The sequence below is a fragment of the Haliotis cracherodii genome, unplaced genomic scaffold (genome assembly GCF_022045235.1).
Source record: "Haliotis cracherodii isolate W230 unplaced genomic scaffold, xgHalCrac1.p SCAF_1, whole genome shotgun sequence".
In the NCBI taxonomy this organism is placed as follows: Eukaryota; Metazoa; Mollusca; class Gastropoda; order Lepetellida; family Haliotidae; genus Haliotis; species Haliotis cracherodii.
Window position 1 is genome coordinate 13,953,175 of NW_027266264.1, and position 16,665 is coordinate 13,969,839.

Sequence of the window (16,665 nt, forward strand, 5' to 3'; positions counted from 1 at the left end):
TCAGTTAAATGGTTTCTATATCTAAGATGGATACTGCCGGAAGCAGGCTTACACGTTGAGGGCTCTACACATATAATGTTGTTTACATTTCGTTCGAATTTAGCATTTCTGAATTTAATTGCAGTAAAAATAATAATAATAGTAATATGTGGGCTGTAATTTTAAGAAAATAACACACACAAAAATACACGTTAGAATTAATTAAAATGGCAAAAGGGAAAATTTATTTACCACGATATTTACCACATAACAAGTCCTTATTGAACATATGTTTGTATAAGGAAGATAATTTATGGATGTCAACTTCTTTATTATAAGTAACACTGTTAGTATATCGAATACATATTCTTAAAAACTTGACATGAATCACGAACCATGCTGCAGGTGTGTGTAGTCTCCGAGCAAATAATGCCATTTCTCATGGGCTTGAATCACCTGACATTTTGTCTACGAACGCGTTTATCACACCATACATTTCTCTCTTCTAAATGTTTTTTTTAATTCTGGGTTCATACGTAGAATATATCTAAATAGACTTGATTAATTTTATCACCATTTCATATATTTGAAAAAATTATGCAGATATTCCGCAGTGATTGTGAAGGACTGGCGCTAGTACAACGGTAGGGCATATTTCTTTTCTTCTCCCCCCTCCCTGCGCCCCATATATATATAAAGTACATCGTCACGTTGGACGGAAATGGCGGGAAGCCCAGCCACGCGGCAAGGCCTCACCCGCCTGGCCCACGCATTATCTCTCGTGTCCAGCCGCGACACGCACTATCCACTTTACCCACACATCGTAGCAGTGCCCCAGGCTATTCCCTTCCCAGATCACACGCTTCATGTTTAAACCCGTATGTAATGGTGCAATGTCCTCGACTAATATTAATTTTACTCTCTGAAACTTAAATGTTATTTTCGTCTTCTTTAAACTGTCTTTAAATACATAAAATAAAGAGGAGCGGGATCTCTTCATTTTCAGAAACCGATGACGCGCAGACTTGGTGTTTTTAGGTTATTTTTGCTTCAGGGTCTGTTTGAGAGACAAGTATAATCCTTTTCGATCGAGTGTTCAGTCCAAAATTACAAATCCAGTTACTGCATCAGTAAATATTAATTTTTAACATTTAGTTTGATTTTAGCGTCGAACCACACGTTGATATGGTGTTATCCCAAATATTTTATTGTGATGATTATGATTATGGAGACGTTCTTACTCTTATAGAATATAACAATATGTACAATTTGAATGTATGTTTCATTGACTATTTTGGTATTATTTCAGTCTATATAACGCTATTTGAAACGAGGTCCTCCCATCCGTCAGACAGTGGAATATTTTCAATTGCCACACATCCTTTACTCATAATGATATGAACCAGACACTGGAAATCTCTTTTAAGTTATAAAGGGATTGGTTAAACTGTAAATATGTTTGTTTTCACTGAAGTTTGTGAGATTGTTCTCACTGCTTTAAAAAAAACTAGTATTATACCCTAAATTCATCCAGTTCTATCTCTAATGCTATCTGAATGTGTTTAACAATCTAATCAGAGATGTCTGGATTCACATATTTTCAAAAACTGTTTCTAGAACACAGGATACTAAGTTAAGATGGTTTCAGTAGAAAACTATTCAAAGAATTTTAACCAACTAATTCTTTCCTAGCTGGAATTAAAATTACAAATTCTGATCTTGGTGATTTTAGCTATCTAGATAATGATACTGTAACAATATCTTATCTTCTTTGGGAATGTGAAATTGTAAAATCATTCTGGGAAAGTTTTTAAACAGGATCTTTGAGAGATGTGTTCATGTGGTCAAAATACATTTTTCTTTTGAATTAGTTTTATTTGGATATATTAAAAAGATGAAGTAACTGATTCTGTCTTTGATGCTATTTTTCTTGGAAATATTGGAAATAATTGCTATTCTACAAATGTAAATGGAAAAAAGTCCATCCTCAAATAAATCATTTTAGGAGAGAGTTAAAATTAAGTTATTTATTGAAAAAGAAATTGAGTCAAATAAAAACGGCGTACCAGAGTTTTGTGCGAAGTGGGTCATGTTTCATTCATTGGTTGAAAATTAACAATAATAGTAAATAATTTTGTTTAAAAGTTTCACAGTACTAACTGTAATCAAACATACAATGTTTTTTATTGTCTGTTCACTTGTCTTCTTTGTAATATTAAAAAAGAATAATGTATATACATTTTCACATTTTGTAGACGGGACTTGAATATAGATGTTGTTATCCATAAAAGAGTGTCATGTATTCATGCTCTTCTTACTTCTAAACACCTGTCAATGAACACTTACATGTAGGTAGTCCATTATAGATAGGGACCGCCTCCGTGGTCTAGTCCGGGGTTCGAACCCAGACCACGTCATACCAAAAGACGTTAAAAGAGGGTACTTGTGGTTACCCTGTCTGGCGCTCGGCATTAAGGGGTTAAAACAAGGACTGGTCGGCTCGGAGTCAGTATACTGTTTCTGAGTGGGGTATTTATGTTAAACTGCGGCATGGTATCTCAGTGAGGTAGCACTATAAATCGGCACCATTCGGGACTAGTATACAAGCACACACGCGCGCACGCACGCACACACACAAACACGCACACGCACACGCACACACACACGTACACGTCGCTATATAAGTGCAATGATAATGGACGCGATGCTTAACCTTATTTCTCCTCACCACCGTCATAGATAGGTCTAGTAATTTGTAATATATGTATGGATTGGCAATTCTGAAAGAAATTAAGAAATAACCTTGTTGCGATTTGTATACACACGTCTTACCGACCTCCACCGTGCACGTTAGCTCACGTTAGTATATAGCAGGTCAGAACAGGGTTCCACGTGGTCAATCCTTTCTGTTATGGGGTAATGAAATGGGGATTCAGTATGACTAATACACATTGATATTACCCCCTGGATAAAGAATTCCTCAGCTGCCACCTGTACATGTCTGTGTGGCCTTCTGTCTGACGACGAGCATAGAACATTAACTTCTGAGCCTAGCTACGAATGACGTTACAGTGTAGATCCTTGTAGTACACTTTCAACATGTATTGGTACAAAATTGTCCATGGCTGCATTTGAACGAAACACACAACTATAAAAAGTTGGCAAATGGCAAAAAGAATGGCAAAGGTTTCAGCAGGCTGGGTTCCAAGGCTTCGGATTCCTGATCAGAGAGGCTCTCGGTTCATCATCTCTCGTTTTGAAGCACGCCCAGCTGGTTTTGTTGAGCGATGTGTAACAGTGGAGGAAGTATGAGTTCACCAGCCAGAGAAACAGTGGAAACATCTAACGTCTCCTCCTCCAGCGAAGGCAAAGTCTGTTCCATCAGCTGGAAAGGTGATGGCTTCGGTTTTCTTGGATTTCAAGGGAATACTACCGGGACCGACTGTCGGACCATTAATGGCCAATATTACTCTAACCTGCTTTGGCAACTAAGAATATCAAGACTAAGCGTCGAGGAAAATCGCTAACCGTATGTTGTTCCAGATGCGACTTATGGACCGGGGGCATGTAATCGTGCAAGGGCAGGGTTGTCGCTCACTATTTCAGTCACTGGTTTGCCTGGTCCATAGTCGATCATTTACAGGTCGCACTGAAATATATAGCTGGAAGTATGCCGAGTGTGGCCTTCACAACCAACATTCATCACACTCTAATTTAGAGTTCCTAGTACGTACTGCGTGAACAATTATTCGTTACTATTCGTCGTTGATTCAGGGTAAACATCTCCAGGAGGACATCTTGCTTGCACCATATATGTGTCTCATGGTGTCGAATCGCTGAACGGCCGATGTGAATTTCGCCTAACATTTTGAACTGATTACATAAAAATGGCGGCAATTTGCATGACATAAATGCAGGTTAAATAAACACAATTGGGTCCACAGGTATGTAATGTTTAATATTTCATACACGTGACTTGTAATATATATACTACTTTATTGTACACGATATATATACACATGCACAAAAGTTAAGCGCCACCATATTCATAGTCTCTTGATTTCACGTGTGGGAATCAGAAATACGAAATATGATGATGTATGACTGAATTAGGCTTCCATAGTTTCATGAACCCAAATTTGTCCAGATACCACAAGGAAAGCGTGCTTTACGTGTTGCTGCAGTTCCCCTACCCTATAAATAGTGAAATTCAAGTTTCAGAAACGTGGCTGCATTTTGCTCCTGTTTGAGATTCCCCTTCCAATCGAGGTTGAAAATCAGCCATGGTGAGGAGAAAGTTAACGAACGCTGAAAGATGGCAAGTGATAGGCATGAACAATGCTGGCATGTCATGCAGGGCCATTGCAAGACAAATGGGTCGTCATCACAGTGTTATCACTCGTTTGATTGTCAAACATGGTCAAACCAATGATGTCAACGACAGGCATAGGTCTGGTAGGCCAAGAAAGACCTCTAACAGAGAGGATAGACGTCTTTTCAGGATAGTCAGACGAAATCCATTTGCCACTTCAACAGATTTAAGAGTGCATTGGATCACCCAATGAGAGAGGCACATGCGGAATCGTCTGATATGGTGTCGTGCCCGTAGTCGATGGAACTTGGCCAACTGGAGAAGGATCCATTGGCCTGACGAGTGTCGAACACTCGTTTTGCACCAAGGAACATCCAGAAGACCTTAGCATGTGGCGGGGGGTCTGTCATGATATGGGGTTGTGTTTCCTTCGGCTGCAAACTTCCGCTGGTGACAATTCGTGGAAACCTGAATGGACAACAATACCAAGATGCCGTTCTTCGTCCAGTGGTAATCCCTCATTTTGACAACCATCCTCTTCAGACAAGACCTGTTTACATGGACGACAATGCTAGACCATACATATCTCGGGCAGTTTTTGGCTTATTTGCGTCAAGAAGCTATTGCCACTCTTCCCTGGCCGGCCTGTATCCCGGATCTTAATCCGATTGAGCATCTCTGGGACATTCTAGGCCGGAAAATCAGACATCGTGATCCCCCAGTTCAAAATCACGCTGGACTTGAAGCCGCACTTCATGAAGAATGGATCCGTTTGCCTCAGAGAAGCATTCAACGACTTGTAATGAGTATGATGCGTTGGGGTTGAAGCTGTGGTCAATGTCCTTGGATCATACACACGTTACTGTCCTGCAATAGACTCTGCACTCCCTAGGGTGTCTATGTGACACCTGATATGGTCTGCTGATATCATGACAGTTACATGACAAAAAACGTTTTTCAATGTTTTCTAATCCTTCAATTCCTGGTCTTCGGTAAAATTCCATTCTGCTCATTTTCTTTTGGAACACAAGATAAACTTGCTTTGGGACAACTTTTGCATCACATGAGGTTTACATATATGGCTTATAACAATCGTACATCTCGTTAAAATAGTCATCATTAAGTGCCAAAAGTAACGGCTCACAAATATGGTGGGTGGCGCTTAACTTTTGTGCATGTGTGTGTGTGTGTGTGTGTGTGTGTGTGTATATATATATGTTCTGTGTAATGTAGAGGTCAAGCTACCACTAAAACTGAGCAAATATACAATGCAATTCGACATAATCATTTTTACAACAGAAAATGAGAATAATATTGCTCATAATGAAATATCTTCTTTTCGAATAGAACAATCCTCATTCAAAATTGAAAGACGTGACCCGTGAAGATCCGGGGTAGAATAGGTTGATGCATGTCATCGTATCCCAATCGATCGATGCTCATGATGTCAATCACTGGATTGTCTGGTCCAGACTCGATTATTTACAGACCGCCGTCATATAGCTGGAATATGGCTGAGTGCAGCGTTAAACAACAAACAAACAAAAAAACCTACGTGAAAGGACGACCACGGCCAACCCAACCGCATTCCAAATGTCCGGACTGCGCTGAATCTCCGACCAGAGGGGCGGTCGGGTAGCCTAGTGGTTAAAGCGTTCGCTCGTCACGCCGAAGACCCGGGTTCGATTCCCGACTTGGGTACAATGTGTGAAGCCCATTTCTGGTGTCCCCCGTCGCGATATGGCTGGAATATTGCTAAAAGCGGCGTAAAACCATACTCCCGGACTCCTCATCTCCCAAGCCGTGTGGTCGGTTGTACATGCTGCATGCCGAGTTCCAAGGGTATATGTTTCCATTAGTTTATTGTTTGCTGCCTGACAGGACTGAACGCACGTATGAGAGGACCTTAGAGCAGATCCAAGAGACGATCCACACAACCTTGGCTTCCACAGGGTTTCTCATGTTTTTCAGCTGGACTGAGAACGTGGTGCTCACAACGATGTACTAGCTGTATTTCCACCAACTACAAGCACTCGTGGATGCTTTTTTTCGCTACACACAGTGTATTTGGCACCGTAAGCGGGAGGAAGGACTTGTAGCAGACTATGGTCATTACCCTGATAGTGCCTCTAAGTTGATGCTGTCAATGACAGTCCCCAAGGTCCGCAGGTAACTACTTCATGGACAATGTGAAAACCACTTAGATCGAACGATGGTGGACCAAAGGCATTTGGAACCATTTTGGAAATTCAGGCCAACAAACCAACAATAACCTTGAAGGATGACATCGCCATATGAGTGAGTGAGTGAGTTGGGTTTAACGCCGCTTTTAACAGTATTCCAGTTATATCACGGCGTGTCAGCTTAATGTGGGAGGAAAGCCCGAAGTAATGCAGGTCTCAGACGTTTACCCCTTCGGTGAAACCAACGGGTATGGTCGCCATATGAATAGATCTGCCGACTCGTACACTCGTGAGCACAAAGCAATGAAATTCCATACTTTCTGTGTTATTTCTGATTACGATTTAAATGTTAAGACACACACCTGGGGTTCGAGTGTTTGAACCCATTTCAACCATGGACAATATTCATAGAACCTACGCACTGAACTTGGTTAAGCATAGTATTGATAACGGTATTTAAACCGACATGCAATAATTCCATGGTTGGCTGGGAGACCAGTGAGTCGCACCCATGTCATACAATGTGTTCCCCGCGTGTGCCACTGTTTGGCGCCCCGGGTTATGAAACGCGAGTCCCGGAGCTAGTATACAATTCATCTTGGACAAGGTTAAGCAAACTACTCCTGTTTTCATGGTGTACGGGAAATTAGGGAGATACCCATTAAACATCCATGCTAAGTTAAGAATGGTATCATATTTGTGCAAATTAGTTCTGTCAGAAACCAAATTATCAGGTATAATGTACAAAATTATGTTCAAACTCCAAATTGCCCACCCAGAGTTTAAGTTCACACTTGTAAATGAAATCCAACGTATTTTACAAAGTACAGGTCTGAATCACATGTGGCTGTCTCAGGAATTTCCCAGTGTACAATGGATAAAGGCTAACGTCAAAACTGTCCTTATAGATCAATTTTTACAAAGCTGGAGGAGTAGTAAAGCAAATTCCTCAAAAGGACACTATTAAAATCTGTATAAAGATATCCTCTCAGTAGAAGACTACATATTGTATTAACCTCATAATTTACGCATCTGGCTTACTAAAATCAGAACCACCAACCACAGACTCCCAGTTGAAACTGGCCGATGGTATAAACTCAATAGGGAAGATAGGCTTTGCTCTCTTTGTAAAAATAAAATTGGTGATGAATTCCATTTTATACTAGAATGCCATGAATTGGATCATTTAAGAAATAAATATCTCCCATTATAATATTGTAAATATCCAAATACTGAAAAATTTGTTTCACTTATGACTTGTTCTTATAAACCTGTCCTCTTAGGACTAGCCCAGTAATAAAATATGGACTGCGTATGCTCCACTAACTATTGTCTCATTTCTTTGTATATATGTCTCTCCTGTCAACTTCTTTATGTCACCTAGGTGATTCATGAGAATAAACATCTTCTTCTTCTTCGACAACTGGTCCAGACTCGATTATTTAGACCGCAGTCATATGGCTGGAATATTGCCGAGTGTGGCGGTTAACAATTAACAAACAATATAAATGCCTTAGAAGGCAAATTAGCCGCGGGTTAATCCATTGTTACATGGTTGGACAATGCCTATTGGATGTATTCATGTTTCAATCAGGAGCTATCTGAACTTCTTAAATTGTCATTTGAAAAAAACAACAAAACTTGGTCATCTCATCACTTTAGACAAGGTGAGGATTAATGGGGTTTAACGTCGCGTCCAAGATTGGGTTATAGCGAAAACAGCACCTCAGCAAAACGTCACCGGGGCGAAAACGGCACCGATTGGCGAAAACGGCACCTCGACTCGAGCGAAAACGGCACCTTATTTATTTTTTACCTTGGTCAAATAAATCATATTAAACTTACATTGTAACTTGCAAAGGCCAATAATTGTGAGATGTTAAAACAAGTTTACATTAGAAATTAGTCTCTGCTCCAACTATAATCCAACTTAGCTTAACTTATTGTGAAAACACTATGCGCTTTGAAGTTTTAAGTACCTTTACTCAATTTGCACTTATATAGCGACGTGCATGTACGTGTATGTGTTTGTGTGGCTGCTTGTACTAGTCCGGACTGATGCCGATTTATAGTGCTAGCTCACTGAGATACCATGTCGCAGTTTAACATGAATACCCCACTCAGACACAGTATACTGACTCCGAGCCGACCAGTCCTTGTTTTAGCCCCTTAATGCCGAGCGCCAGACAGGGTAACATCAAGTACCATCTTTTTAACGTCTTTTGGTATGACGCGGTCGGGAATCAAATCCCGGACCTTCCGCTCTCCGGGCGGACGCTCTACCAATAGACCACTTTAGACAAAGTCCACTGAACTAATAATCCAAGTGTGAATGTCATTCATATCCCTCCTTTTGACTGAGTATACTTGCTGTTATGGCTGGCCAGTAGTTGTTAGAGAAACTGAAGCAGAGATCAAACTTGCTAAGTTTCCGCTTCATTGGCGTTATGGTTTCAGAGATGTCAAAAATGTAAAAGTTTACCACAGACTACAGATAAAAACTATTTTTTTTACAGAACACCTCTCTAATCTGTTTTTTAATATCAAGCTGTATGATGGTTGTCTGTTAATAATTATGTGATTGAAACAATGAGCATCTATATTTTTACACAGAAACCTCTCATCCCAAGGGGTACCATCCTCCGGCCAACTAAGGTTTAAAGCACCAGGGAGTGAATTTAGTTAAAGGTTGCTTGAAACCAGTTTCCTGCTTCAACAGGTTTCAGTTTCATGTGGAAGTAAAGCCCAAAGCTGTTGCAGTTTTAAGGTTTACCACTTTGGCAAAACAGTTCCGAACTGACAGACAAGGGAAGGAGCATTTCAGATCATCTCCATCCTAATTCTGTCTGGGCAAATCTGTAGAAAGTATGGGGCAGGCAAAACAGTGGTTCACAGTATGACCCGACCGACCGACCGACCGACCCTGGCATCACAAACGACGTTTTAACCATGAGCCTACCCCCATCGCCCTGTGGAGGACATTATTAGACCTGGTGATTTTTGTTTGGAAGATATATGTCTAGTCATATGTACATCATTGCATACTACAGATACATTAATCTGGACAATTCTGGTGGTAAAAGTAGCATCCGAATTAACAGAGTTTCGCAGCACAGATAGGTCATATCAAATATAACACCAAACGCTTCACTTAGATAAACATTGTATTTATTAGTCGCAGGTTTTGCCACACTGATAGTACAAACTAAGTGAAGATAACCGTCACGGGGACTCAATATGTACACCGCTGGATGGCCTTCCTAATGCCTGACCATCATATCTGTGAAAAGTGCATTGATACGCAGGCATGTTACGGCTGTGGGCATCCACCGGAGCAAGCAGAAAAGTGAGGGGCAAACATACTGAAAGCTTGTATCATCAAATTTGACCAAGAAAGCCATTGATCCAAGGTTAGAATGACAAACATTCACTTGGTAATGAACAAGATCTTTATGAATCAATGTTGTCTGTTCCAGATTATTGATTATATTTCCTCCAAAAATTTAAAGACTTCCATCTGAATTTTGACATTTCTAGTTTGTGATTTTGTTGTAGTATAACAAAATATTATTATCTGGGAATTTGGTATATATACACTGAACAATTTTAAATATGGTTGAATGTTACATTGGGGGAAAGGCATATAAGCATATTGTGATATTTGCATCACCTTCTCCATTAGCATATGTGATAGTTTTATACTTCAACAACAATTCTGCAGGGGCTACTTTGACCATGACATAACATACAGGATTTGACTTAAGCATTGATATACAGAAGTATCTATTTTAACGTGCTGCTCCCTCGGTACACTTTTGTAGCCTGTACTCTTAACAAGTAAAACTGCAATCAAAAACACAACACTCCGTTCCATCAGTCAACACACAATTTGCAATGATAACCAATTACCCTTAGAGTAGGATTCAAGTGGTCGTCACAGCAGTGGTTTATCGTGTTCAGGACCCTGCTCCACAAAGTGGTCTTAGCCCAAAGATGAACGTAACACCAATACTTTAGCACTGACTGAGACACTGGACACAAAGATCGTTTCGTGGAACAGGTTCCTGGTTTGTAGAAGTGACAACAAGGACATCAGAGGAAGTTGCGAGTGGTTGTGCACATATCAACAAAGGCCTTTCCAGAATACGACAGCAACCAAATTTAGGTATTACACAATATTTACCGATTGTGCATTGAAACGGGCAGGTCTCCAACAGACCAGGAAATGACATCTGCTTGACAAAGTCAAGTCTCATAGCACAAAAGGCGTTCTTATGAAATGCCTGATCAAGATTATCAGCATAACAAACATATCAATCCATCATGACAAGAAACAGCATGTTTAACATGGATTCTCATCGCATTATTTTCACATTATATTTATGGAAACCAACAGTGATAGCACTTTTTAAAGTGTCATTCAGGGTGTTGTATTGTTGTCTTGAGCTATGTATACTACACAAAAGACGTTAGGACGCCCAATTCTTTCATATTGCTATAGTTTATCTGTTATGGCATGACAGATTAATTACAGTGATATGAAAGAATTGGGTGTTGTTTAAATTCTTTTGAGTGGTATACATGTACAAACTTTTCACACTGATCCATTTAACTAAAAAATAGAAGTCCAGCATTGTCAGTTGCGGAAGAGGCTTTTCTAATGATCTTAAGTGTCTTGCTCATACTTAACAAACATGTGCACCCAGCAAAGCCACACCCTGACTTAAAAGAGCACTTGATTACAACGCTAGGGAAAGAAGGTATTCAGCTTGTGTCCATCGTGGTTGAGTCCGACGTTGAGATGGCATCTTTCTGAATGTTTTCATACATAGAAGACAGTTCTGAACTTGATTTGATCTGGGTAAGGAACTCATTCATCTGTGGACTCTTGTCTGAAAACAGAATAGGCATCTTGTATCAGGGTAACAGTAATGACGACAATAACAGTAATGAGATGCCTGTGTCAATTACAGCAGCAGACAACCTCCAATATATAAGACCACTCCTATTTACTAGGGATGATTCAGCTGTGCAGTCAGAGTAGTCGAAACAATTCAACTGTGTCTGTCGAAATTACTCAACTAATACCTAAATCTGACGAAGATTATTATTTCTCATGTGCTTTAAGATTGGCTGAAAAAGACTGACAAGTAAACAGAAAGAACATTACCTCTGTTATCCTTATGGACTATTTAAAGGACTAACCTTAAGATGTAGGCATAAGAAACTAACTGTCGTATCATGAAACAAAGTCCCACATAATTAAGTACTGTGATCAATTTGTCAGGATCAAGTACTGTACTTGCAAGTATCATGACAAATCAGGTGGCACCATTTAATGCCCTCTGTACATTAACCTACTACTGAGTAATGGCAGGCAGACAAAGGATCTCAAGTGAATCAACTTCAATCACACTTAAGCAGATCCCAGACAAGAATGAGGAATACAGTGAGAGTGAGTGAGTGAGTTGGATTTAACGCCGCTTTTAACAGTATTCCAGTCATATCACGGCGTGTCAGCTTAATGTGGGAGGAATGCCTGAAGTGATGCAGGTCTCAGACGTTTACCACTTCGGTGAAACCCACGAGAATGGGTATGATGCTGACAAACCTAGAAACATAATCGGGGCGAACTGGGATTCAAACACCACAATCATCGGTTTCTGGCGTGCCCAAGGAATGCAACTCTGCACAGCGAATCGCGCCGCCTTATACAACTGGGCCACTCGTGCCCCGAATGAGGAATACAACCTAGGCTAGCATTATCTAACAAGGACCATACGAACCTGCATCAGTGATGTTGAGCAACGCAGCCACAGCTCGGAGAGCTGATCTCTTCAGCTCATCCTGCTTTTCAAACTCCTGCTTCACAGAATGGGCCTTCACCTTAGTTGTACAAGTTGCCCTCAGTGGTTCCACCAGTCGGTCCAGTCCTGAAACCAATGGCAAGTTGTTGCAAACATTTAACATTTGGGGATTTTAGTGAGTGAGTTTGTGGTACTTCAAGCTTGGGTCGAGGAATGGCAAACCAATGGTTAATGGCATAAGCAACTGCCCCAGCCATCAGAGCACAATGAATCAATGATGCACAATCTGTCAGGTCAAACATTACAAATACATCCATCCTCATAAGGCAAATAGAATGGGAGGGGTCTGTGTTGCATTGGTGCTTTGAATAGTGTCATTGTTTTCGTACTGTTGTCTCCATTTTCTTGTGTGTTAATACTAAAAAGAGTAGTCTGTGAAGTTGTTATTTTTGACATATTTATTTATAAGAATTGACTTCAATGAGTTTTTGCGTCAATGAGTCAAACATACAAACTGGTGTGCACACTTTCGTAAATCTACTATAGCACACTGTTGTTTCACGTTAATACCTCTATAAACACAAAAGAAATGGAAGTCAACAGTTAAATAGATATTTATAATACCTTATCATATACAATTTCCTATTTGCTGTGGAAAGGGTGAAACAGAAAAATTATGACATTTACAACATATAGAGAAATCCATGACATTTCTAAATGAACTTCAGTCCTGCCATATCATGAGTAGGTTCACATTTGAAACGCCCCTGAACATAATGACCATGAAGTAATACAGTTGCTGCAACAGGAGAATGTTCCAACTTACTTTGAAGTACAGCATTTGGACAGAGATGTGAAAGACGGACCAGCATCAGGTACGTCAACATCTTTATGTCATAGTGGTCCTTAAGTCCATCTTCTACATGGTTGAGGAACTCAAATATGTCCAGCCGATCTAGGCAGGAGTCTAGCAGGGTGTACATACACTCAAAGGCTGCCTAAAATGGAGATAAATGGTTCTGAAGAACTGGTTGGCATCTGCAGCTATCTTTCAAAGAGGATAACAGTCATCTAGCTATCGATTGAGATATCAATAAATTTGCATATTCAATATTCAGGTGAAAACGTCCACTCCTCATCCTTCCTTACTGTAATATATTCAGGGTCATAGTTTTTAATATCAACATATTGTTAAACTGCTTGACTTTGACTACGGGTCAACACGACAATGACTTGATATATTCTTCCTACTGCACCGAGATTGGAGCCAACATAATTCATGTAAACATATTGCCATTGTGTGGTGAGTGAGAGAGTTTAAATTTTATGTCATGTCAGCAGTAATCAACCATATTGTGACTTTTGTGTGATGAGTGAGTGAGTGAGTGAGTGAGTATGGTTTTACGCCGCTTTTAGCAATATTCCAGCAATATCAAGGCGGGGGGGACACCAGAAATGGGCTTCACCCATGTCGGGAATCGAACCAGGGTCTTCGGCGTGACGAGCGAACGCTTTAACCACTAGGCTACCCGACTGCCCTTTTGTGTGAGGAGACTCAAAGGGTGAGGAAGTTTATATACATTGCATTCTTAAGTAATTTGTTCCAGGTTGGAGCGTTACTTCATGTAAAATGTTCACTATGCTAACACGCAAATCAGCATGATCACATGAAGGTAGCCAATGAGTTCTTGTTTTATGCATAGATTGAGAAGCAGTAGAAAAAATGTTATCCTCTGATACCACGCACCATAAAACCTTGCTCTTTGTAGACACAGCATTGAAGCCTAAATATCGAACTGACTTAAAATCCAGCCTGGGTGTAAGCTGTGGGCTGTGAGCTGTGTTACAAACATTCTGGGTACGTCACTGTTTACTTGAATAGTTTGAGTGATACATTCAATGACCATGTACTGATACTTATTACACTGATGTATGTATGATGATGAATTCAGTTATGATGTATACACTTCATCTGATACTTCATGTCTTCCAGCTTTTCGGTAGCCTGGGCCTCAATTCACAAAACAGACTTTTTGAACAATAAACTACAATCGTATCACTTCTTACGCTTTGTGGATTGGGCCCAGGATGACCGTCGTTCAGAAACTTACCTTCCTAATGTCCAGACCATCATCTAGTGTGTGTTTGAAAGGACCCATTTCCACTTCCCGGATCAACTCTTTCTGTTAGTGATCAAACAATAAAATTACAGATAGTCAACCATGTGATAGCTTGTAAATAATTGATGTTTGTGCATGCAGTTCATTGAAATCACCTTTTAATTTTGTCCTGTCTATAGGCTTATTGAGAGTCATCTCTCTTTAAAAGGTCTCAGAAGTCACTGAAACGGACAGTTATGACAGCCATGATGTATTCAACCTTACTTACCCTTATCTTCGTTTCATTATAAAGATGGGGTAGAACTGAATCCAAGAGATCTCTAATTAGAGAGGGTTTGTTGTGAGCGGCTGAGTTGAAGGTCACCAAGGCCACTCGCCTCACATTCAGGTCTGGGTCTTGTAACGTTCGCAGGAAGTCTCCAATACACCCTCGCAGCAATGTGTCAATACCTTGTGGCTGGAAGTAATTTTGTTCAGACAATATAAGTATACAACCAAAGACAATGAAACACTTAAAGGCAGAACAGTGGAAGGGGGAGTTTAGGCTGCTTTTACCAGTATCTTGGTTGCAAGATGCTATGTACATGTATTAGTCTTCTGCCATTTGAAGGCGGTCTGTAAATAATCTGGACCAGACAATGCAGTTGGGATACGATGACTTGCATCAACCAAGTCAGAGAGCATGACTACCCGATCCCGTTAGGCGCCTATTACGACAAGCATAGTCGCCCTTTATGGCAAGCATGGGTTGCTGAAGACCTATTCTACACCAGATCTTCATGTATTAGAAAGCCCACAGTGACACAGCTTGTGGACATTTACCATTCTGGTGCAACCCTCAAGGACCCACTGACCAAGGATCATAAATTCAAGTCTGGGAATCAACCCATGACCAGCTCAACCTTGCAGGAACAAGGGTCAATTCTGCACAGCCATTTGGAGCCCTCAGCTTTAGAACTGTGCCACTTGCATGCTGGAATCTAGCAATATGTTGAAAAAATAATTCCATCAAACCCTGAACTATTTCTCTTATTTATGAAAACAAAAGTATTTCAGCTTAAAACTTTAAGGTCCGTGAAATGAATTGGTAGAGAGCCCCCTACCTGGTCTGATATTGTGAACTTAATTGCTGTGACGACCGTGCTACGTGTCAAAGCAGACTGGTGATTGAGGTGTTGTCTCAGGTTACCCAGGAGGTTCCCAGGGTCGATCAGGGTGAGTTTCCCCAGGCATTCGGACACAACGTTCCTCGTTCCTTCCTCAGGACACTCACAGTGATTAAACAACATCGTCCTGGAACAACATGTCCACACTAGATTACAGCAGTCTCCTATAAATACTGAAACAAACTTGTGTTCTCCTGCAAAAGCGTTTTCAACGGAGATCATAACATAGCTAGGGAGAATGTAAAGTCTACTGTAGGTCCAGTCACATGTTCGGGGATGTGGTCTGTGCCAAATGGAGAATAGAAAGTGTTGAAAACCTATTTTGTAACCTAAGAAACTATGTAAATACTTCGAGTTATACGAGGTGCGACACATCCTACTATGATGAATAAAGAAGGAATACATAGGGACTAAGCTTTTACTTCGAGACAACGGTAAGTTTGACACAACAGTGTTTGACTGTATTTAGCTCAGACTTAAAGGCCTTATCATTTGAGTAAGACCTAACATATTAGTTTCTCAAAGAAACAAAACTTGTTGTTAAATAAGGGTTAAAGACAAGGATCTTGAAAGACAAGTCCTCATCTTCAAATACCATAGCCAATATCAGCAAATAATCCAGAACCCTTCTTAATACTTTCAAATAAAATACATGACAGTTCCATACTTTACTGCCATGAATATCACATCACTCACCATACTGTCTGTACATAGGGGCTGAGAGTTTCTACACCAGATGGGGAGCCAGACTCACAGCTGATGATCTGAGGAACAGATGATACCTTTTTAACCACACCGCTTTACCAAACCTTGTTTACCTGGTTACGTTGATGACCGGGACCATCAATATTTTTAAAAGTTGATAAGTCTCAAAACAAAAACGGACATGAATATCAAAACGGCACAACAGATAAAGTCTATGACAAGGTTTAACTCTAGCAGTCATCATAATACAACTAAACTTCTACAGAACTTTTGACTTAGCTTTATTCCATATGATAATTTACAATAACTGTAAATGCAAGACTGATATTCAGACCCAATCATGCAGATTTTTTCTCCCACTCAATATACAGAATCTATTCCCCACATTACTTT

General features: G+C 40.3%; 1 protein-coding gene across 1 annotated transcript in view; it reads right to left on the reverse strand.

Annotated features, from left to right (window-relative positions):
* Positions 1–10,356: 10,356 nt before the first annotated feature.
* Positions 10,357–16,665, reverse strand: part of LOC139473304 (cullin-associated NEDD8-dissociated protein 1-like) — a 36,068-nt gene continuing 29,759 nt past the window's right edge. The window contains exons 26-32 of the mRNA XM_071255835.1: positions 16,264–16,331; positions 15,505–15,694; positions 14,670–14,858; positions 14,393–14,464; positions 13,108–13,279; positions 12,261–12,407; positions 10,357–11,366 (exon numbers count right to left, since the gene is read on the reverse strand). Of these exons, the coding sequence (XP_071111936.1) occupies positions 11,239–11,366; positions 12,261–12,407; positions 13,108–13,279; positions 14,393–14,464; positions 14,670–14,858; positions 15,505–15,694; positions 16,264–16,331 (966 nt within the window). The 3' untranslated portion in view covers positions 10,357–11,238. The remainder of the gene's footprint in view (positions 11,367–12,260; positions 12,408–13,107; positions 13,280–14,392; positions 14,465–14,669; positions 14,859–15,504; positions 15,695–16,263; positions 16,332–16,665) is intronic.